The 23,354-nt window shown below is 39.4% G+C and overlaps 2 protein-coding genes across 2 annotated transcripts; both read right to left on the bottom strand.

The window, feature by feature from the left end:
- Positions 1-483: 483 nt before the first annotated feature.
- Positions 484-4,956, bottom strand: LOC139718973 (uncharacterized). The gene has a single exon (XM_071630418.1). The coding sequence runs from the start codon at positions 4,954-4,956 to the stop codon at positions 484-486; it is 4,473 nt and encodes a 1,490-aa protein (XP_071486519.1).
- Positions 4,957-10,795: 5,839 nt separating this feature from the next.
- LOC139719079 (G-protein coupled receptor GRL101-like) lies at positions 10,796-20,414 on the bottom strand. The gene is made up of 7 exons (XM_071630517.1): positions 20,349-20,414; positions 19,983-20,054; positions 19,213-19,284; positions 18,789-18,860; positions 14,454-14,525; positions 13,327-13,398; positions 10,796-11,909 (listed from the first exon to the last, which is right to left on the bottom strand). The coding sequence occupies exons 2-7, from the start codon at positions 20,027-20,029 to the stop codon at positions 10,796-10,798; spliced, it is 1,449 nt and encodes a 482-aa protein (XP_071486618.1). The 5' UTR covers positions 20,030-20,054; positions 20,349-20,414.
- Positions 20,415-23,354: the final 2,940 nt, after the last annotated feature.

The raw sequence follows: 23,354 nt of genomic DNA, 5'->3' as shown, positions 1-23,354 counted from the left end.
GGATAACATATAAACTTCATCATATCTCTTTTAGCACTCTTTTGCCTTATTATACCAGCCACAGTTCAATAATAAAATTACTTTTTTTTCCGCACAATACAAAATTGACACTTTCGGCACAATTTCAACAGACTCTTCTTGTTGGCCAGTATAACATTGGAGAATAATATGATACCTATGCTAATCGCATATTATGTGCATTAGCTGTTGTTACAAAATAAAATGTAATGTGCAAAACCTTCTTATGCACGGTATTATACCGGGGTGTCTGATTCAGAGCAGTCAAATAATTTCAGAGATGCATGATTCAACTGCCTATCTTACCTCATACTCAGCATAAATAATGTGTGTAATACTGTAGCTTTCCAATATACCTCCTAACATTATAATGTACATAACAGTAACAATAAATTCATTGCAAAATTACGTTGTGATTAAACTCACATATAGTAGTGATGACATGGGCTGTTTACACCTCTATTTCTACTCAGTAGGGCATCTGCTGAGGTAATCAGCCCCAACATTTTCTGAGCCTTTGATTACCTGTACACGATACTGGTATGCCTGCAGTGCAAGCGCCCAGCGCATGACTCTTGGATTTTGCATTCGCGCGTGTGTTAGATGAGCAAGCGGGTAGTGGTCAGTTTGCAGCTGGAATGCTCGGCCATACAAAAAGTACGAGAACTTTTTGACCGCCCACGCAAGAGCTAGACACTCGCGCTCTACGATTGGGTATACGCGCTCGCGTTTTAGCAGTTTTCGAGAAGCGTAGCTGATGGGGAAGTATTTCCCCTCGCTTTCCTGCATCAGCACAGCGCCGAGTCCCACATCGGATGCATCGGTCCGTAGAACGAACTCCTTGTCGTCATCGGGTAGTCTTAGAATTGGGAAGTCGACTAGTCTGTCTCGTAGTGTACAGAATGCTTGCTCATGAGATTCGTCCCATCTTATCTTGTCAGGCTCATTCTTCTTCGTCGCGTCTGTGAGGGGAGCGGCGATCGTGGACATGTTTGGAATAAACTTCCGATAATATCCCACGAGCCCCAAGAATGCTCTCACCTCCTTCTTGGTTGTCGGTCGCGTTGTCGCCATCACCTTCTGGATCTGTTCTGGGGTAGGTTTCATCTTTCCTTGTCCTACGATGTGTCCTAAGAACTCCACGGACTTACACGCGACATGACACTTTGTCGGTCTCGCTGTAAGGTGAGCCTGTCGCAGTCGAAGGCAGACTTGTCGGATGTCATTCAGGTGCTCCTCCCATGAGGAACTGTAGATCAGAATGTCGTCGATGTAATGGACGACATGGGGCAGGCCTTCCAGCAGAGCTCTCATCATCCGAGTGAACACTGCTGGGGCATTTACTAGCCCGAATGGTAGTACCTTGAACTCGTACTGGCCGTCTGGCGTGACAAACGCGGTCTTCTTCCGGTCTTCTTCGACCACGGGTATCTGCCAATAGCCTTTGGCCAAATCGATCTTGGTGAAGAACTTTGTATTTCCTATCTCTGCCATCAGTTCTTCGATGTTTGGGATTGGTTCGTTGTCGACAACTGTCTTGGCGTTCAACTTCCTATAGTCGACGCAGAAGCGATTCTTCCCGTCCTTTTTCTTTACAAGGACCACGGGGGATGCGTATGGCGATGTCGACCTTTCGATCACTCCCATCCTCAACATGGTGTTGACCTCCTCTCTGATGGTCTCCTTCAGTGACCGGGGGACTGGGTATGGGCGAGAACGTATCGGCTCGTTCGTTTTCAGTTCGATGGCGTGCTCGATGATGTCGGTCCGTCCTGGGACATCGGTCATGACATCCGAGAACTCCAGCAAGAGGGATTTTACCTCCTTCATCTTCTCCTCGTCTAGCTCGTCACTGCACTTCACGTCATGCACGCTTTCCGACGCTTCGATGGAGGGAAATGAGAGGGGCACCGATCCGTCATCATCTACCTGGTCGTCCACGACACTGACGTAGTTCGCCTCCAGTTGTCCCTGGTTTTCGTTCTCGAGGTCGTCGACTTTCTCGTCTTCTCTCCCAATGTACCGTTTCAGGAGATTGGCGTGGTAGGTCCTTTCCTTACCGTTCACAAGCAGTCGGTAATCGTCTCTGGCGATTCGCTGCACGACTTCGAATGGACCTCGCCATTGCATTTGCAGTTTATTCCTCGTCGTCGGTAAAAGGAGTAGCACTTTGTCGCCGCACTCGAAGCGTCTCTCCTTCGTCTTCACGTCGAAGTGTTTCTTGTACTTCCTTGATGCTTTGGACAGCTCCTCTTTGGCGAGTTCGCACGTCTGTTCGAGTCGGTTTTGGAGATCGATGACATACTGGTACGTAGTCTTCGTTTCTTCCTCAGGGATCTCCTTAGTCCACAGTTCTTTTAGCACAGTCATGGGTCCTCTCACCACTCGGCCGTACATGAGTTCGAAAGGAGAAAAGCCAAGGCTTTCGTGAGGCACCTCTCGATATGCGAAGAGAAGAGCTGGCAGGAAGCGGTCCCAATCACGAGGTCGCTCCTGGCACATCCTCCTCAGCATCTGTTTCAACGTGCCGTTGAATCTCTCGCAGGCGCCGTTCGCCATCGGGTGGTATGGTGTCGTGTGAAATTGCTTCACTCCCAGGAGTTGAGCTGCTTCTTTCATCACACCTGAAACAAATTGAGTGCCGTTATCAGAGAGTATCTCATTAGGAATACCTAACCTCGAGAATACTTCAACTAACGCCTCTGCTACCCGTTCTGCTTCGATTCGTGGTAGCGCTACCGCCTCTGGGTATCTAGTTGCAAGATCGATTATCGTCAGGATATATCGATTCCCTCTTTCAGTGATCGGTTCAAGTGGTCCGATCAAGTCGACCGCCACTCTACGGAAACATGTATCAATCAAAGGGGGGATGGTCAGGGGTACTTTCCCTATCTTACCCTTTGACGTGGTGCGTTGACATGAATCGCATGATGCACAGTAACGCTTGACATCGGCTTGAATCCCTGGCCAATAGAAGTGGGCGAGAATCCGGTCAGCCGTCTTCTTTGTCTGCAAATGACCTGCTAGAGGGGAGTCGTGAGCTAGTCGGAGCACTTCACTGCGATACGGCTGGGGCACCACTAGCTGCGTGAATGTCTTTCCTCTCTCGACGTAGGGAGACCTGTATTCACGGAAGAGAAGATTGTCACGACAAAAATATCTGACCTCACTTCCTTTCCCTACAGCCTTAGCCTCACCTTTCTCCGCCAACTTTCGAAGTTTCTCCAGCGTAGCATCTCGTGCCTGCTCTCTGATCATCTCCTCCCTGGTTGCAGTGATCGTCGGCTGGTCTGCTGATCCTAGTCTCTTCCACGACCGTTCCTTCGATTTCCTCATGCCTCTTGTCTCTACTGCTGCACTTTTGTTGGTTGTAGGTAGGGGTGTCGGTGACTGCTTCACACTCTCGTCAGTGTGGGGACGATCACGACTGTCGGAGGTCGTTGTGATGCCGTTCTGCGTTGTCCCTTTCGAAGACTCTGCTTCCGCGGACTCTGCCTCTGAACCGGAGGTCGTCATCTCCTCAGCTGACGGCTTCTCCCTAGCATCCCTCCATCCGATGTCCTCGTCACCAGGCTGCCTAGCACCACTAATATTACCTATAATTAGATCGTAGATAGGATTCGTCATACATAAAGCATGTGTTGTTCCAACAAAGTATGGTGAGTCGATTTCAACTTTTGCTAGTGGCACTTTTCTCACAGTACCATCTATGAGCACACAAGTTTGAATCTCACCAGTCAGCTGTGATTCCTCTATCAGTTGACGTTTCACCACTACGGTGTTACAACCAGTGTCTCTCAGCACCTTCACTCTTTTGCCATTCAACATACCATCACATGTTGGCATGTCTGTGCCTACGTTACACCCACCACCAAGAAGGGGTAACTCGTGACCACACATCAGTTTAACAGAAGGTGTGCCACAAATATTCCCTCTCTCGTGAGCATCATGAGTAGGGCATACTCCTACCACACATGTTGCCCCCGTCTGTTTTGACTTTGGCACATACTGCTTGCTAGGTACTTTCGACTGGTCAGTTTTACGGTCTGGACACTTGGAAGCAAAATGTCCTTGCTTACCACAGACAAAGCAACCCTGGTTGTCACGTGACGTAGTGCCCCCTTTCTTTGCTTGGCTTGCTTCGCTGCCCTGGTTACGAGACTTATTATCGTCGCGTGCGCGTTTACCGGAGCCGCCATGCCCGTGTGCGTCCCGATACCGATCTGCGATATCTGCCATCTCTTTCACCGATCGTGGGTTTCTCTCACGAATGAAAACAGATAATCCACGATCACAACATTCGAGCAGCTGTTCGCGCACCGTTAGCTCTAGTAGCCCTTCATAGGACTTACTTGTACCCGACATCTCTACCCATCTAGTAGCATATCCGGTTATGCGTGTTGCAAATTGCCCAAATGATTCGCCCATTTTCTGCCGCGCCTCTCGAAAACGTTTGCGAAAGCCTTCTTCAGTTAGCGCAAACTGCCGCAAGAGTGTATCTTTCAGACTTTCATAGTCGTCGGCTTCATTTGCCGGTAAGAGAGAATAAACTTCTAAAGCGCGCCCGGTCAAAAGGTTCCCCAATGCAGGAGCCCAGCATTCTTCTGGCCACTGACTTTGTTTTGCATATCTCTCAAAACGCAACAGATAAGCGTCCAAATCGTCAGAGTCAGCGCGAAACGCCGGCAAGCTTGGTAGGCTACTCCTTACACTATTTGTTCCCTTCACATTGGCACTCCTATACTGAGCTATCTCTAACTCAATCCTCTTTTGCTTGGTTATTTCTTCCCTCTGTACCTGTCTTTCATCTCTTTCTAACTTTTCATCTCGTCTCTTTTCTTCGAGATACTTGTCTCTTTCAGTGCGGGCAAACTCCACTAGTTCTGCACCTTGCAGTCCACAATCTTTACCTAACTGTATGTACTTTTCTAATTCCATTGTGATATCTTATACACACAACATGAAATTACACAAATCACGTCTCAAATTCTTGTATGAATAAACCTTGCCAAGTTCTCTCCAGCGGACGAGCCCCCAATTGTCACAGAATTTGCCCGATTTCCATCCTTTTATATGGAAATAAACGGAACAAAGAAATTTTCATAACCTCTGAGAACTGTTGGCAGGCTGAAACTCATACAAGATGAAACGGAGGAAACAATGTGCATTCAGTTAACTCAAATATTTTAATTGTCTATAACTGACTATTGGTTTTACAGCAAATTATAAAAAGAGAAAAACGAACATAAAATTCTTCCTATTCAGTGGCTTTCTGGCTCTTAGGACTTTATTATGTTTAACGTAAATTGGACGTATTTCACCTCGAATGGCTGTCACGGGTGTACGTTGCGTGACGATGGCTTATGACGACGATGTACGACGATGACAATGCAGGTCGATGACGATGTCGGTCGACGACGGGGCCCCGTTACGCTGGTGCTGGTATGGACTGTCGCGTGGTCTGTCGTAGCAACTCTTCGCGATTGCCGTTCGCGTGGTCGCTCTCCCGACGGACGTCTTAGCGGTGTCTCCTCAGCATCCAGGAATGAAGTCCGGTCGACAGTCTATGCTCCCTTACTGCCTCGGAGCTGGTCGACAGTCTACGACGCCTTTATGCACCTGCCTCTTGCAGTGTCAGTGGGCCCTTGACCCTTCGGGAAACCCGGAAACCCTTCAAATATTAAAATATTCAGATCACTTACAGCCAGAGCACTTGAGCACATTCATATTACATTCACATCCTGACTGGTTTGACTGACGTTCAAATTACCTCATTATACAAATATATTCAGGCTCATGTAACCATAAACAAATAACCATTGCAACAATATCACATATTAACTGGAACATTTATCACAAGTCACTCTCACTTCGGATATCCGTTACACAAACGAATTATGCCAATTGAATACATAAACATTTCAGAATTAATGCACTTACCACTATCTGTGGGTATCTCTAGTTTATACTGACTGGGGTGGCGGCCCCTGTCACCGTTACCGAGTGGCCATTCTCATGCAATGTGTCACGGAGACAGCACCACAGCGTGATGTCCCCTTCAAGGCCTGATGTCATACTGCCGCTCCTTGCCACACATAGCACTACCGTGGCTCTACCGAGAGCGGTCTGGAATGTCTTCCATTGACATGTTAAAAAGTTTGCATCAATTTGCATGCTTAAGTACCTATTTACAAATTCCATGCAAATTGACCTCAGTGGAGGAGAGCGTCTGTCACTCCACTCGTGACAGATAGTACGGCCTCTGACAGACAGTGGAAAAAGAACCTTTTGGTAACTGGATAACAAATCATACCTGGGAGGAGGTTTTCCAGGAACAGGATCCTTCTGTTAAGTGTGATGTGTTGATGAATTCAATTCAGAGTCAATTGGATGTATACTTACCTGCCAGAGTCACGCATGCCCACAGTTCAGATAAAGTATGGATGACCGCTGAAATCAAATCTTCAAGCCATAGTAGGCAGCCTGCCTTTCAACAGAACAACATACCACTTTAGCGTCATTTCAGAAATAAAGTTACTCGGGGTATCAAAAAGGCCAGATCCGCGTATTATAACAAAAGATTGAAGAACCTCAAAGTTGACAACCCTGCAAAGTGGTATAAGCAGATCAAAATACTTACCAACAATGATGCACGCCCAACACCAATCTCAGTAGGCCTACCCGGGACTGATGCCGGTGATCCCGGCAGTTCAAGGTTACAGCGGACCGCATAAACGATCATTTTATGTCAGTAGCAGGTGACTAACCTCCCCTCGATAGAGACAATCTACCAGCTTACCTGCCCTCTCCGTCTCCTTGTCCTGAAATCCAGCCGTGGCAAACTTACCGAAGGCTGCGTTCACTCAACCAGTGTAAAGCAGGTATTACCGGAGACTTACCTGTCCGCATCCTTCGTGAATTCGCGTATGAGATTTGCTTCCCACTGACAAACTTACTTAACGCCTCCTTCCAATCATCGGATGTCCCGCGTCAGTGGAAACAAGCACAGGTTGTTCCCGTACCGAAATGCCATCCACCAACAGTTGAGAATTAACGGCCAATATCTCTGACTAGTCATTTTGCCTAAATCGCAGAGTCATTTATGTGCAAGTGGTTGTTGGAAGATAAAAACAATCAAATAGACCCTAATCAATACGGAAATCGCCCAGGTCTGTCGGCGAATCATTATCTCATTAAACTCCTTCATCAGGTAATAGAAAATACGGAAAATGCTCGCTCCGTGTCTACTGTTGTTCTTACTGATTTCTCAAAAGCCTTCGATCGCATTGATCACAATAACCTCGCCCAGAAATTGATAGCCTCGAAAGCTCGACCGTGTTTCATTGCATGGATTTTAAACTTTCTGGAAAATCGGGAACAGTGTACAAGATATTTTGAAAAAAAAAATTGTCAGACCAGTCAACGGTGTGTTCTGGTGTTCTACAGGGAACGAAATTGGGTCAGTATACTGTTTCTTTTAATGATAAATGATGCCTGTAAAGATTTCGTGGTGCCCTATTTCAAATATGTGGATGATCTTACGCTTGTTGGAAGCAGGAAAGAAAGCCAATCCCCCAATATTCAAAGTGCCCTTAATGATTTCCATGAATGGTCTCTTCGCAATAACATGACTTAAATCCCGCAAAATGTGAAGTTATGACAGTATGTTTCTCCAAAAACCCGGCAATTTCAATCCCTCTTTCAATAGGCTACAAGATTCTCAATACAGTTGACAAAACCAAAATATTGGGCATCACCATTTAATCAAACCTGAAATGGGAATCCCATATATCTGACATACTGAAACGGTGTAACAAAAAAAAATCTACATGCTAAGGTGTCTGAAAAGACACAGATTGTCATTGCCTGACATGATCACAGTCTATTGTGGATACATCCGACCTTTATACTTGAATATGGAGCACCTGTTTTCGGTGGCAGCTTAACAAAAGAAGGAAGTGATCTCCTTGAAGTCATTCAAAAACGGTATTGCAGGATAGTACTAGGCGACAATTATACACGTATAATGAAGCACTTGATAATTGTTCCTTGGATACGCTCAGAAACAGGCGAAACAAGCTTTGCCTGGATTTGCCACCAAAATAGTCAGACACCCATTGTGTAGTGATCGGATTCCTACTACTCAGAATGTCAACTACAGCCTACGTAAAAGACATACATACCAACAATTTAACTGCAAAACAAAACGGATTCAAAGTTATTGTAGTGCCATTCCCTACCATATATACTTATTGAATGAATAGCGTAGTTTTGTTTTGTTTGTTTTGTTTTATGTCTCCTCCATAAAGTGCCACAGAGTATGTATTATTTTCCCTCATTATGCAAATTATTATGTGCATGGTTTGTATTGCCAGAGAGTATACCATCAATATAAAATGTAAAAATGATTGTGGACCACAGGGTCAAGGGTTTGATGACAAGTTGAAAAAGTATATGCCTAATTGTATCGTTTTCATATCATCATTCTCGGAAACGGTTCAAAATATTTCACAATGCTATGTTTCAGTGTTTTGGTGTTGTTTTATTACGCGAGATCAAATTCTGGTACAAAAATGTGCAATAATATCATACAGAGTGTTGGTTACATACAATAGTGTCTATTTGCTGGTTAGATGTACGAGAGAGTGTGTGTATGTAGGAGAGAGAAGGGGGGGGTGAGAGAGAGAGAGGTGGAAAGAGAGAGGGAGATAGATGTGCAAATATCAGACTTTCTTAAAACTGTTTCAAACAAAATGGTTCCAAATAGTGCCATTCCCTACCTCATACATTTATTATTGAATAGTACAGTGTTTTGTTTCTTTGTTTTGTTTTATGTCTCCTTCATAAAGTGCCACAAAGCATTCACTATTTCCCTCATTATGTGAAGATGTAATTTCTGAAAGTATTTTTTTTTTTTTATTATGATGTGCATGGTATGCGTTGTCAGAGAGTTCATCATTAATATAAAAAAGGTTGTGGATCACAGGATCAAGGGCTTAACGACAAGTTGAAAATATATAATTGTATCTTTTTATATCATTATCCTCAGAAACGGTTTATTTGTTTTTCATAATATTACGTTTTGGTGTTGTTTATTTGTGAGATCGAATTTGGTGTAAAATGTGCAATAGTATAACACAGAGTGTTGGCTATAGAAACAATAGTATATATTTGTTTGTTAGATATACGTGAGAGTGTGTGTATTAGTGGAATGATAGTTAGAAGAGAGAGAGAGGGGGGGGGGGGGGGGGGGGGAAGGCCCAGGGGAGAGATGCTATTTTGCGTATATACAATGCACATGTAATGCGAATATATTATTTATTGATTGACTGATGTGATGTACACTAATGCGCTGTGTATAGATTGAATGTATTCTGATATGGGAGTTTATGTATATTACGAAGAGAAGATTGTGAAGATTGTTTTTTTTAATCAAACTCATTATCTTTGTTGTGTATAATGTGTTGATTTGAGCCGTATGATTATCTGATTATCTTTGTTTATTTGATTATCTTTGATTATTTTTGATAAACTGATTATTTTTGTTGTGTAAAATGTGTTGATTTGAGCCGTATGACAACACAACATCTGTATTAATTAATAAGTATAAATGACCGGCATACATAATTAACATAAATTCATTTTTTTTTATAATTATTGAGAACAGTGATATATTGTATTTGTAATATCTGTTTTTGTTTTGTATTATATGTTAATCTAATTGTGCAATGGTTAAGATGAATAAGATTGACCCTTTGTTGTTTTATGTATTTTTTTTTTCGTTGCTCCACTATATTTTATGAATATTTTTTAATGCATACATGGCCATTTGTTAACAATGTCTGTAATTCAGCCTCCGGGCTGCGAAAGATATTGATCGATAAAACACCATTTTCAATTGAAATCAAATCAATTCAATTTTCAATTCAATTCAATTCAATTAAAATTGCAGTTTTGTTTTGTTTTTCCTTTGCGATCAAGCGTAATTGTTAGAATTGCATCAAACTTAGGATCTTAGGATCCAATCTTACAATCATTTTGTTTAACAGACCGCTGAATGTAATGCGCAGAAAACAACAACAAAAGCAACAAAAATCACTCCTTCTTACATTCCTTTTAAGTCGTGTGGGCCTATTTACGTAACGATATTCTTTGCTAACATCTAAAAAGAATAGGTTAGAACTGGTTCTATGTCCCTTTATATTCGAAAAAAAAATATGGCTACGAGATGTCAAAAGATTGAAACTGAATGATTAACAGATACGACAAATCAACGTTATGGTGTCATAATGAATAAAATCTTGATTATCACCAATGACTGCCTTCGCACTGCATCGATAAAGCCGCAGGCACTGAAGAAATTGCAAGCATCTATTTTGCCGTAATTGACAGTTGATCCTACTTCAATTATTAAGTTATATTCTGTTACCGAAATTAACTCATATTAAACTGAACGCTAAGGATTTCAGTACGCTCGACGAATCAGCCCATCATCAGGTCTTTGTGAGAAAGAAAAGGTACTCATCTTAGGTATATATGCATGAATCATTTTTTTTTTTTTTTTGCTAGTGCGATTTATGCTGAAAAGTCAATTTTCGAATGACATCCGTTTAAACCAGTCCTGTCCTAAAATACAGAAACATTGTGATGTACATGTATGTCGCAGGCTTCCGTTTATAAGGCTACACAGAAGGGAGGTTATTTTCGGCTCTACAGAACGATTCTTCGCAGGCTATTATTTGTCAATATTTAGCATTATGTAATTTCACCATCATAGTTACTGATGAGTATAGGTTGTCTGCAAGCCGTAAGAGTGACCTCCTGTTTTGCGGTGTTTTTTGCCTTTATCAAGGTAATACATAAAGGTGTAAAGCATCGGATTCAGGGAGGAGTTGATAGGTAGAATGAAGATGGCACTCCAGGCATAGAGTGTTATTGGTATTTCGACTGTGCCTGTCTGACTTAGTATACCCATCAAAATGATGGGCATCCAGCACGCAAAGTCAGTTCCGATCAGAATCGCCATTCTGCGAGCCACTTTGATCTCACGTGACCGAGAGGCAGAGTTTGTTTTCACTTTGCTTGACCGACTCACTTTTACGAACATGACGACATAACAAACTACAATGAAGATGAACGACAATAAGTTAATGCCAATAAACACAACAATTGAGTAAAGCCAAGGAGGACGTTTTGCGTTGTCTAGAGGCAAGAAAGTGACAGTGTAATCCCTACTCCATTCCGATTCCTTCGTTGTAACTAAGACACCGGTTTCACCAGACGTCAAGTGCAGGGGAAGCCCGATGCACACATCAGATTGCCCGTAGAAATCAGGAATCTTTGAGCTATCTATCATCGAGGGGATAGAAATAACCAACACGATGATCCAAGTGATGCTGAGAATGATTCTACACATGCGATGGGTTATTCTCCAACTGCCAAACGGAAAGACAATGTACGTGAATCTATCAAGTGTGATGAGGGAGAGACTGATTACGGATGCTTCACTCGAAAGGAATGCCAGAGAGCCTGCAAACTTGCACATTACCGAATCCCGCCAGAGTGGAGCGGCCAAAAAGTATTTTGACCCAAAATGAAGGTCTGCCGACGTTATCACTATCATGTACACAGCCATTACACAATCTGCTACAGCAAGGTTTGCTATCAGTTGATTTTGGACCTTGCTGTCTTGTTCGTGGTAAAGACGAAAGTATAGCACCAAGCAGTTGCCGATGAGCGCGCTTAACCCCATCAACCAGCCGAACACCCTCAATACCCCACTTGGGAAAAGACTACCACAGGTGTCCAGTGGGTTCGATGGAACGGTTGACGTACAGGTGGTGTTCGTATGATCCTGAAGTAGGCAGCAAAGGCGTGTATCGGATGTGGATCTAGTTGTTAAGAAAATTGGAAGAGAGAGAGAGAGAGAGATCATAAACATGAAGGAAATTATGAAAAAGTATGCACTCCCGTTAGTATCACAAGCTTTCACTCTTCTGTTTTTTAACAACGTATAGTATCATGTTGCAAACATTAGGCCCCTGCTAACTGTACCACGCCTTCAGGGTTAGATCGTTATCTTTACAGTAATGCATAATGTATCATTTTAAATGGGATGCGACTGAGTGTGTAACCTATTTCTCTTGATCCTTAGATTCATATTTTCTATGTTAACGCACGTATGTGAAATATTTCATTCACCTTATTTGACTTGGCTTCATTAATGAAAGAGAAAACTGATCTTGTGGAAAAATAATGCGTAAAGCGTTTTTCTTTTTGTTTTGTCCTGACTTTAAACACGTTATGAATGACGAAACAAAGCGTGGAGCAGTATAAATGCCACAAAGCACCTAGGGATCGTGACCACATGAATATAATGACATTTTCACACACTTAGAAACACGTACAAACAGGCAAACGTGTTCATGTATGTTCATGGGTATATTTATGCATACATACAATATGAATACATACTATCTATATACATAATTACATGATATAATAATTATGCATAGTAAATATAAGTGCAAAAAATATGTATGTTATGATGTTTCAGGTGACTCTGCGAGAAAATGTAACCTAATATAAATAAAGTATCTACATTCATGTCTTTAGAGACTTTATTAACGGTTGAAGATTTCATCAATTTCGTCTACAGAATTTGAGAGGAACTTGCAATATTAAGCAATCTCTCGAGCGTATCGAAGTGATGATGTCATGATTTTGTTATAGCTTGGGTCACCATTGCGAGCATAGTTACCTACAATAATGATCATACAATTTATTCGAGCCAGGTGATGTTGTTTAGAACAAGTTTCTATGGCGATGAATGACGTTGTCATCACACTTTGTATTCTAATACGGCTGAAGACAAATTTGAGAACGTGCCGCACGATTCTTTTCGTCTGTAAAGGAAAATAGGACAAAGTGAATGTGCACGAGTAATAATGCTATATCACTTTGTCGCTATAATTGGTGTTTTAGGTATTGTTATATTGGCAGTCATTCTTGTCTTGAAATCATCATTTCTTTAGATTCGATAATCTTGCAGTTCGATAGGATACCTTACTTTCATTCTATTGTGATTTCAGAAATGATAATACATAACTTGATACTAAATATGATAAAGAAACACAAACACACGCACACACACACACGCTCATGCACCCACACACACACACACTCACGCACGTACACCCACACTCACTCACGCACACACGCACTCACACACACACACACACACACGCATATATAGTGTACACACAGACGCAGCTTCAGAGCGAGGGGCATGCAGTGAGTCACACTTACAGGGCTTTCAAAGACTTCAGAGGAGAAACTGTGTTTCCGTCCACAATTCTGAGTTTCGCTCCTGCTAGAAGTCTAAACATGAATAAAAGACAAAAAAGGTAAACATCCTATTCAACTACCAACGATATATACTTGGTATAAGCCATATTTGCCGTTTACCTGGAAGGGTTTTTAATAAAAATAATGTACATTCATCGCCCTCATACGGATATTGGCTGTTTCATTAGGTCTATCTACAGAATTCTGCGAAGTAATTTTGAAGATTCAGTACTATAAAAATGTGAATACATTGTTGTTTTGTTTTATGTTCCCTGGAACATGTGAATGCTTAATTAATATCTGACACACTGAAAAGGAAAATGTCAAACAAAGGCCATCTAAACATAAAAGTCAATCTTTTCTTTTGTACTGATAATATTTGTATCATCATGAAAAAAAAGGAAGAAATTATCATCAAAGTTGAAAGAATGCTTTCGCAGAAATGGAAATAGAGTGTCAAAAAAGAAGTCAAAAAATTCAGCGCTGTGCAGAGTACAAGGTAAAGTTAACACTATCAAGGACAAAATATCTTGAAAATGTCCTGCAACATTTTTGATTGCACTTTTCCAAGCGACAGGATTTGTTTAGACATTTATCCGTGAACATTTGTGCTGTTTATTTCTGACATTTCTAACGATATCTGACAGTTTCAAGCATATTTTGGGTATATTTATCGAAAACAAAGGCAAAAACCACTCCCTTTCGAAAATTAGAGGTTTACACATTTCGAAGTACTCTTTTGAATTGAGGTATTTATACCTGAGGTAGTAAAAAGAAATATACATTTTCGAGCATTCTAGCACAATGAAAAAAACGAACAAATTCATATCTTATTTTGCCCTTGCATAAATCTATATTTTCAGTATCATTAACTACTCATTCATTCTACTTTGTGGCCTCTATCTCCCTATTCTGCGTTTTAATGTTCATACATTCACATTCACTCTGTCGAATCCATGGAGAATAGGCCCTATACATAACAATTAAGACTCCATGCTTTCTTTGTTATAACAAGCAAAAAACATTTGTTGGTGAATGCTTGACGAGGTGATATCGGGACATTTCTTTTTAATTTTAAGTTAACTCACAGGTACTCAAGTCTGGAGAGGTTGGCAAATGCATGCGGCTCGACGACTGTGATTGGGTTGTAACTGAGATCCCTGAAAGTGAACGAGTTAAACACAATAGGAAATATCAATCAATATGGCTGTCATACAAAACATCAACAGCAAAATATGGTGCATTTAAACTTACTTCCCTCCCTCATTGTATGCTCTTTGCATACAGTGCTACCTTGAATGCACATAGATTATAAGGAATCACTGTTCACAGCTTACAAGGAAATATTGATATAATTTACGTATACTTCCGGTCCCGGCAAAGCCCGGCAACGACGTCAGCCAATAAGCAAACATCACGCAACTTACAAATAGGTCAACTGCGCCTGATTCGAGAAGGAGTTTGGTAGCAGGCGCTGAATGGAATTCGTTGACAAATTTCTGCATACGAGAAACCAATACAAGGAAGTGTAAGAAGTGGTTGTAACCACAGACAGAAATTAAGGATTGTAGCACTGTCGAATGCATAGACAAATAAACTTCCAAACAGGAAAACATATGTACATACACATACGGGAAACGGTTACCATAATATAAAACACAAAGAAGGTACTAGTGAAAATGGGATATTCAAAAAAAAATAAGAATAAAGTGATTGCGTAGCTCGAATGATTATTTCTTACTTGACTCATATTTTCACGTCCATGCATTTTGATAGGTTGTTAATTATTATAGATGCGTCTTAGTCCAACAAAATTAATATCGGGTTTTGCTATAACAATAGATTTATCATCTTTTTCGTTCTTTCTTTCTTCTTCTTTTTCATGTTAATTTGCCTCCTCCAATCGTAAAAGTTCTTACAGATACTAGGGTTTTTCTTTTCGCATTTAACGATTTCACTGAGATTTCACCCTGCTCTACACGAGAGAAGAGAAGTGGGTTCTTTTCCGTACGTTAGGATATAGCTCTCCTGCATACTGCACCAACGGCTTTACAGCGCAAGTTCACTTTCATAGACATGTGGATTGAGTGAATACAGCAATATGCTGCTGGATAGGAAGACTACTGCAGTTTGTGCTGTCACATGTGTACAAGAACGTAAATAACAAAAATCAACATATTTTCATTTCTTCTCGCATAATAAAAGAACGCTTGACTTCCCTCTTTCACAAGGAAAGGGAAAATAATATTACCCTTAACATACGTTAGTGATGAGTCGAGGAAACGTGCATCTTTTTCAAAAAGTAAAATTTTGTGAAATTCTCTTTATATTGTCCTTATATTGTTGTACGCATGTGACATTATGCACTGTAGTAGTCTTCTCATCCAGCACTGAATGTGTAGATACTTTAAAAAATAATAACTTTTGAACAGATTGTCCGATTTCTCCCAAAGTTTCACATTTGACGATTCACTCAAACTGTTTCCCATGGAGTTAGGGTTCAAAATGCCTGAGTGTGTTACACATGGACTAGGAGTTTAGTGTTCAGGGCGCTTCCATAGAATACCAACTTTAAAGCCCCCTCCTTTTTTTGTAAATTATGGTCTAATAAAGGTTACATTTTTATTGTTTCTGATTTTCGAAGATGATAAGCTTTCATAATCATATACAATTGTGACCGTGCACCTCAAAACGAACATAAAGTCGCACACACTGATTTTGCGTGAGGACTGAAAATAAGTGAAATGGGTCAACCTAGCCGAACTTGACTTTTTCATATTTTCTGAAAGAGCGGGTCTTCTTTTACATTATGCTAAAATTTGATTTCAGAAAGCGGTCAGGAAAGTGTGTTATCTTAGCAGTTTATCTCGAACATTTTTGGTAGAATAGTGTGATTAGGTGTGTCTTTAGAATCCCCTTTTTCATTTCTGAAAAACCTTGTCCACACTATTCTTTTGCAACTCTAATAACTTTTGAAAATATAGTGTTACTGCTTTGAAAGTTGGCATTTATTATGGACAGAATGTGTTAATGAGGCATGCTAAATTTCAGTTTAATTTGATAATCCCTTCATTGTTGTTACTCTGGTGGTTTACTTCCTGTTTTTTGTCCCATTCATCGCGCAGCCAGCACGGTTTGGTAAAGATTAAGCGCTTGAATAGACACTGTACTTCAGAGCCTCTTTTCTCAGTTCACACTTTCCTGAGTTTGTGCTTTCTCTCCAATATTTAGGTAGGTTAGGAGAGTCCATTTGATTTGAGTTATACATCATTTTAAAGCTTAAAGTCTGCTCTTTCAGAATAGGGTCTTAACTAAAAATCATGTCTGGCGGATTTTTGTTTGTTTTGAGGTGCAGGGTCACAGTTTGTCGTACTTCGTTTCCTGTAAAGATCTCTGACCATGAGAAGAAGAAGAACAACAACTAAAACAACAACAACAGCAACAATAGCAAATCAGCTTTGCGTACATACAAGGCATACAGACTGACTAGATCGTTGAATGTTCTGCTGTCGATAGCCGATATGTTATTGTGAGAAAGATCCCTGTCAAGAGAAGAAAATAAAAGAAAAAAAATCAAATCAGCATCAACAATCAATGAAACAGCCAACCGTTTGCTTTCTGTACTGTACTATAGAGGATGTAAAGCAATTAATGCACATTACTTACAAAAGACCGTTTTCCTTCATAGGGAAAGTGTGCACTAACGAAAGGTGAAGGTGATGAAGTGTTCTTTCCTCTGTTTTCCCTTTCCTAACGTTAGCCCAACTCAACACGTTGAAATAAGATTTCTAAAAAGACTTTTTTAAACTTTACATTTACATATAACACTTAAAAACGAGAGGTAAAACCTTAAGAAAGTATTCTCAGTAGTATGTATTGCCGAGTAGCATTGATTGCTTCTTTCGATTGGATGCGCAATCTTCATAATTATTATGCATGATAATCAAAGATAATTATGTACTATACCTGAAGCAAGCGCTATCAACGTACCAAAGTCATTACACCTGACTGCCATTTTCTACGGATTAGTAGGGAAGATTGTTTGTTTGCTGTTTGTTTGTTTTTTAGTAAGAGACTAAAAAGAAACCTGAGACATTTCAGATTAATAACCAATTGTTATTCACCTTAAGCAATACGACTGTCCAAAACATTAATAGTAATATGTATAAAATAAAGCAGTTCCGCCTGAGAAAATAAAAAGTGAGGTATTTTTTGTGAAAGATATTTCCAAATTTTGATATCTTTAGCACAAAGTGTGTTTTTTTTTACTGTGTAAAGTCATTCTTGCTTGCATCTTTCGTATTTTGAAACTACGTAAGGTAATTCCCAACTGTCTTTACGTCTTACTTAATGCTGACTTTGTTGGCGGTTTCTCAAGAAAAACAAAACAAAGCAAAACAAAAGAAAGCCTATATCTTTGTAATATGGTAGCCGATTTTTCCTTTAAAAAATCATAACACTTTTGTGCTACTTCTTTCATGAATCTGAAACATTTTGTTTTGTCATTTACAACAAAGGGAAACATTACCAAAAACACTTACAACGTGACGAGGTTTTCCAAACCAACAAAGGCGTCCTCTTTGATTTCCATGATGCCATTACGAGAAAGATCTCTACGCGTTCCCCAAAAGAGATCACAAGAAATGTTTTGATAGTTTTTATTCATACGCACGCAAAAAATATGCATTAATTCACACACACACACACACACACACACGCGCGCGCACGCACACACATATGTACAAAGCAGACATATGATACATGCAAATATGTATTTTACCTCATTTGCATTTATGTAAACATACGAGAGAGGGGGAATTTACATTAAGATTAAAGGTTACGTCTTCCAAGTTGAGTAAAAGTTGTTTTTTTTTTCTTATTGGTGTTTTTTTTTTCATCACCACTCTTCTGTCCGTTATGGGTCGTAATATTACAATCATACGATAGTAATACAAATCAAAGGACCCTATATTGCCGCAATGTTGCGTGATTAACTTGAAAGAGATTCCTGATAGTGCTTCCTATGAAAAAGGTAAAATCATGACAACTCTACTCACAACTCTGTCAGCGTCTCAAGGATTTCAAATGAGTTATTGTCAATCATTCGGAGATTGTTTTGAGACAGGTCCCTATAAGAAAAAAGAAAAGAAAAGAAAAAAGGATTATCTCATTATCCGTTAATGGTTTGTGTGAAGAAAAAAAAAAGGTTTTCAAGTTCTTTTCCTTATACCCTTTGCACACACACATAAACATACTATTATATATAAGTGAATTTGTGTGTGTGTGTGTGTGTGTGTGTGTGTATGTGTGTGTGTGTGTGTAAACCCCGCCCTTTAGATCGAGGTCATATTGCTAACTCGATTTCAAAGGGGCGGGGTGGATTTTTTTCTTGTTTTATCTTTTGTTCATTACAAATGACTTACAAGTAGAATAGTGTGTCCAGACCGTGGAAAGTGTTGCGTTCAATCCTGTGTATACCAGCATTCACCAGAATTCTATAACAAAGAAAAAAAAACTGTTTTGTTACAAAAAAAAAATACTGCAAGTCACAGTCACACACACAAGCACACGCTACACAATCGCTGGACCACAACTAGCTTTTGGTGGTTATTTTGTTATAAACATTTACATTTAGACAAATTGGAATTAAGTTTTTAACTTGTTTTTGGGTACAACATACCCATGGAGCACCTTTTGGTTTTTGTTTGCAGGCTACTTTATATAAATGAGGGGATTGATACGCATTGAAAAAAGAAGAAGTGATGAGAAATGTCATCCATTCTATTTTATTTTATTTTATTTTATTGCATATTATTTGACGCTTTAGTGCTATCTGGTTATACTTACAACCACCAGAGGTTCTTCAAGCCATCAAATGCCCCAGCTTCGATGAAAGTGATATTGTTGTTTGAGAGATATCTGTTTATAATACATTGCAAATGAAAACCAAAGTGGAAGGTTATTGTAAAGTTTTCAGAAGGAAACATTGAAATATAATTATACCACAGATTTCACCGAATATTAATGTGATTAATGGTGATGAAATTTATAACATGCACGATAGTGTCAATGGTTGTGCCTTATTTAAACCTATTTGATTCTATTCCTCAATTTCTCTTTTTTTTAGTCGCTTTAATTTTGCCTGTCTTGTTTGTCTTTAAAACACCAATGTGTGATTCATAGCTCAAACAACACATGCCGAGATGGCATGCATTACCACATGCATTCGACGTGAAGACAGGTAACGATAACTCAATAACTGAATTGCAGGTAACAAGTTACAATTGAAATTGTGAGTTTAACCACTCACGATGGTGGTCTCCTGCCTACAATTATCTCTCATACTGTATTTGCTTGAAAAACACTTACTTTTGTATGTTTTTACATGTTTGGTATAATTATGTGTGCTGTACAATACTATTGCTTACGTTAATGTATTTGTGTAATATTATGTTGTCATCTTAAATCATTGCACTTGTTATTCTCTGCCTTTGTGTCTTTGAAATTTGTATTTAATTTGTATTTGATCGAATACAAAAATAAATTAAACAAAATAAAACCAAAATGTGTTTTCTTAATAGTTATAGGTATAGGTGACATTTAACGTAAATACTTACAGAGACCACAGTTTTTCCAGACCCAGAAAAGTGCCACTCGCTAGCATTGTAATAACGTTATTCTCCACGTACCTGTTGTAAGTTAATATCATGTCGATAAAAGACAAAGAAAAATGCATTCATGAAAGATATATTACATTGACAAAAAAAAAAAAAAAATCGGTCAGGATAATCTAGATCCGTTCAAACATAACACTTCATTAAAGAAGAAAAATGTTGACTGATTCAAAATTGACTCCTTGCAAACTAACATTCTTGAAATTGCAGGCCTGTTCAAATTTGCCGACTGGTGAAGGGTATAAATACCATCCGTCAGTGGCTTTAAACTCTAAAACGTCGTATGTGAAACACTGGAAGAAAACTTACAAACGTAGAAGATGGTCGTTATCAATGAATGTCCCTGGCGCAAGTCTTTGAAGATGATTGTCTCTTAGATACCTATACTCCGAGACAACCAAGAGAACACAGAACAAGAAAAATGACTACAATGACGCAAATGATGCAAGAATGCGATTAATGTCTCGCGGATGGAATTGAGGTTCAAATAGTAATGATCTGAAGTGCAAAGAATGGATATTAGATAACGTGATGTCCCTTTGAGATCAAGTAACCAATTACCAGTATTTTCGGTACTCCCTTTATAATATTTCTTGGGAAAGGTTAACAATCCTAAGAAGTTTTTTGAATAGCCCGTACTTCTTTCGAACCATAATTATTTCACAATGCGTATCGATAATATTTCAGCCGAGATCGAGTTAAAGGTGGGTAAGTTGTATTGTTTTGGCAGGTTCACAACTAGCTGTAATCGAGCCCTAGTAAATATGCGCCAGCCAGGATTACTTTTGGCAAGTTCGTTAAACTGTTGGGTAAAAACGATAATTCGATCTGGCACCTGTCCCCATTAAAGTGGTGATGAATTGTCTCTTATTTCTGTCTCCAATAACCATACTCTACGTGCTATGCAATCTAATTCCCTCGACCTACGTATCAGTACTGCAAACCTCTATGAGCAGGTAATTACTTTAACCATTCTGAATACGTCTTAAACTCAATGAAATTTCCTATGGCTTTGATTTGGGCAACAATACAATTATTTCGTCATGAAATCAGTTCCTTCATTTGTATTACAAGGATGCCAAAGACTTTATCTGGATGGCCGTAAAGGCCATCAATTCCAATCGAACTCATTGTGCCTGTAAGTGCAAGGAAATGTAGTAACATTAAGTTTGATTTTGAATTGTGAAACATACGTACAGTAGACACAGTTTTGGAACTCCGGCTAACAAGTTCTGTCTAACTTCAGTAGTATTGCTGCGTGAAAGATGTCTGTTTGTACGGAAGAACAAAATAGTATGCAAGAAAAAAATTATAATTATGTAGACCACTCAAAATATGCGTCAATAATCACTTGTAAATCATAGCATGCATGTGAGTATATATATATATATATATATATATATATATATATTCAATTCAATTCACTTCAGTTCAATTCATTTTTATTCGTCCAATAAAAAGCATTACCGGAAACTCATCGCGGGATTTTCACATATAAATGACAAAACATAACAAATACAGTATATATATACATAGAGAGAGAGAGAGAGAGAGAACAACACGGAATAGCACTTGACAGATAGATAGATAACAGAACATGTATGCAAGGTTAAACTGAAAAGAACAATCGTATAAACACGTTGCATTAGAAAAAAATATATATATATAGTTTTGTGTGTGTTAAATAGCTGTGTGAAGACCTGAATATAAAAACGTGTAAATGTAAGAATGGCCCAAGTCCAGAACTTGGGTCATTATTACATTCATATCATAGCGCCCACTCTCACCACTCCTTGTCTAGGCCAGTTAAACGAGGGAGCATCAATTTATTGTCTTCCAAATATCCAAGCGTTGACAAACAACAGAGAGCTTACCGTGACAAACACAAAACACAACATGCCTCGTCGAACACACCCCAATTTGTTATTTCAAAAGAAGCAGATCTACTGAGCATTAATCGGTGACTCAATGGCAAAAATTATGATACCTTCGAGACTACCAAAGCGACGACGAGCTGCAAGCCCACATATTTGCAATTTCATAATATGTTCTTTCTTTATGTTTCCTTGTACGTAATCAGATGAAAGCAATTTACTTGTACTTGCATATTCTATGTTTGTGTGATTTGTCCAGTAGAATGTCTGTGTCTGATATTTTTATATTACAGGGGCCTGTGGAAGACCACGTATGTGAACGGGCCCTCCTGTCTACATTTGAATATGAGCAAATAAATGAATTAAATAAATAAAAATAAGTCTCGCAAAGTATCGAACTCATATTAAAGGTATTAGCCCACATTTGTAAACCTGCAGCAATTGGTCTCATAGTTATCACGGAGTTTGGGTATGATTGCAGTAACACCTGTGCAAAGTCTCGTTCCAATTAGCCCATTACTTTCAAAAAAAATAAGTGAAAATGCACCGTATGCATGCGTATAACGCTCGCTAGCTCCGGTCCACGTACGTACTACATGCATGCGATACATGCGTAAGTTACATGTACGTAGGTAGCCCGCGCTCGTAAATCGATTGGGTCGGGTTGACCGCGGTTTGAAAATTGATTTTAAAACGATGATTTTCTCTCTTTTATCGAATGGTATAGACAAAGAGCAACAGGTGAGGTATGTTACTGTTATAACTTGTACTTGAAGTCATATTGGACCTGTTTTATGCAGTTTTGATTTTCGTGGGTTTGCAAATGTGGGCTAATACCTTTAATGTATACCGTCGGTGTTATCATTATCATTATTATTGTTATCATTTTTTTTTTTTTTTTGTCGAGAAACGAAAATGAATCTGAATTGAAATTGAATATAAATTAAATCCAGTAATTGATGAGAGGTAGAAACCCCCTCAAAAAGTAGACAAACAAACAAACAAACAAAAAACACACAGATATAATATCAACGGGATTCTCCATACTAGTACTTACAGTCCAGTTAGGAGTGGAGTGTGGACAAAGGCATTTCCGTCAATCACCAAAAGAGGGTTGTCCGACAGAGAACTTTCATTGTGAAAGAAAGGAACATAAGGTTGTGTTGTGATATTCTTCTTCAATCCTTCCATGAAGACGAGACTGTCGATCAAACCTGTCTTTGCTATACGTTTTCTAACCCATCTTCGTAAACTCGTATAAGTTAATTTAATCAATTTTCAATTCAATTTCGTCCCGAAAGATTGTTCCGTTCAAATCCTAAATAAAAGAAAATGAATAAAGATTCAAATTCGTCAATCGTCATTACATTTCATGTCTGCCGCTTAGCGAGTTAGGAGTGGCTGTGTTGTCCTCAATTGATCACATTTTCAAACAAATCCG

The sequence above is a fragment of the Diadema antillarum genome, unplaced genomic scaffold (genome assembly GCF_040938485.1).
Source record: "Diadema antillarum isolate AM-2024a unplaced genomic scaffold, OU_Dant_1.0 scf00000103, whole genome shotgun sequence".
Lineage (NCBI taxonomy): Eukaryota > Metazoa > Echinodermata > Echinoidea > Diadematoida > Diadematidae > Diadema > Diadema antillarum.
Note: the sequence above shows the minus strand (reverse complement) of the source record. Positions and strands in the feature narration are given on the sequence as shown.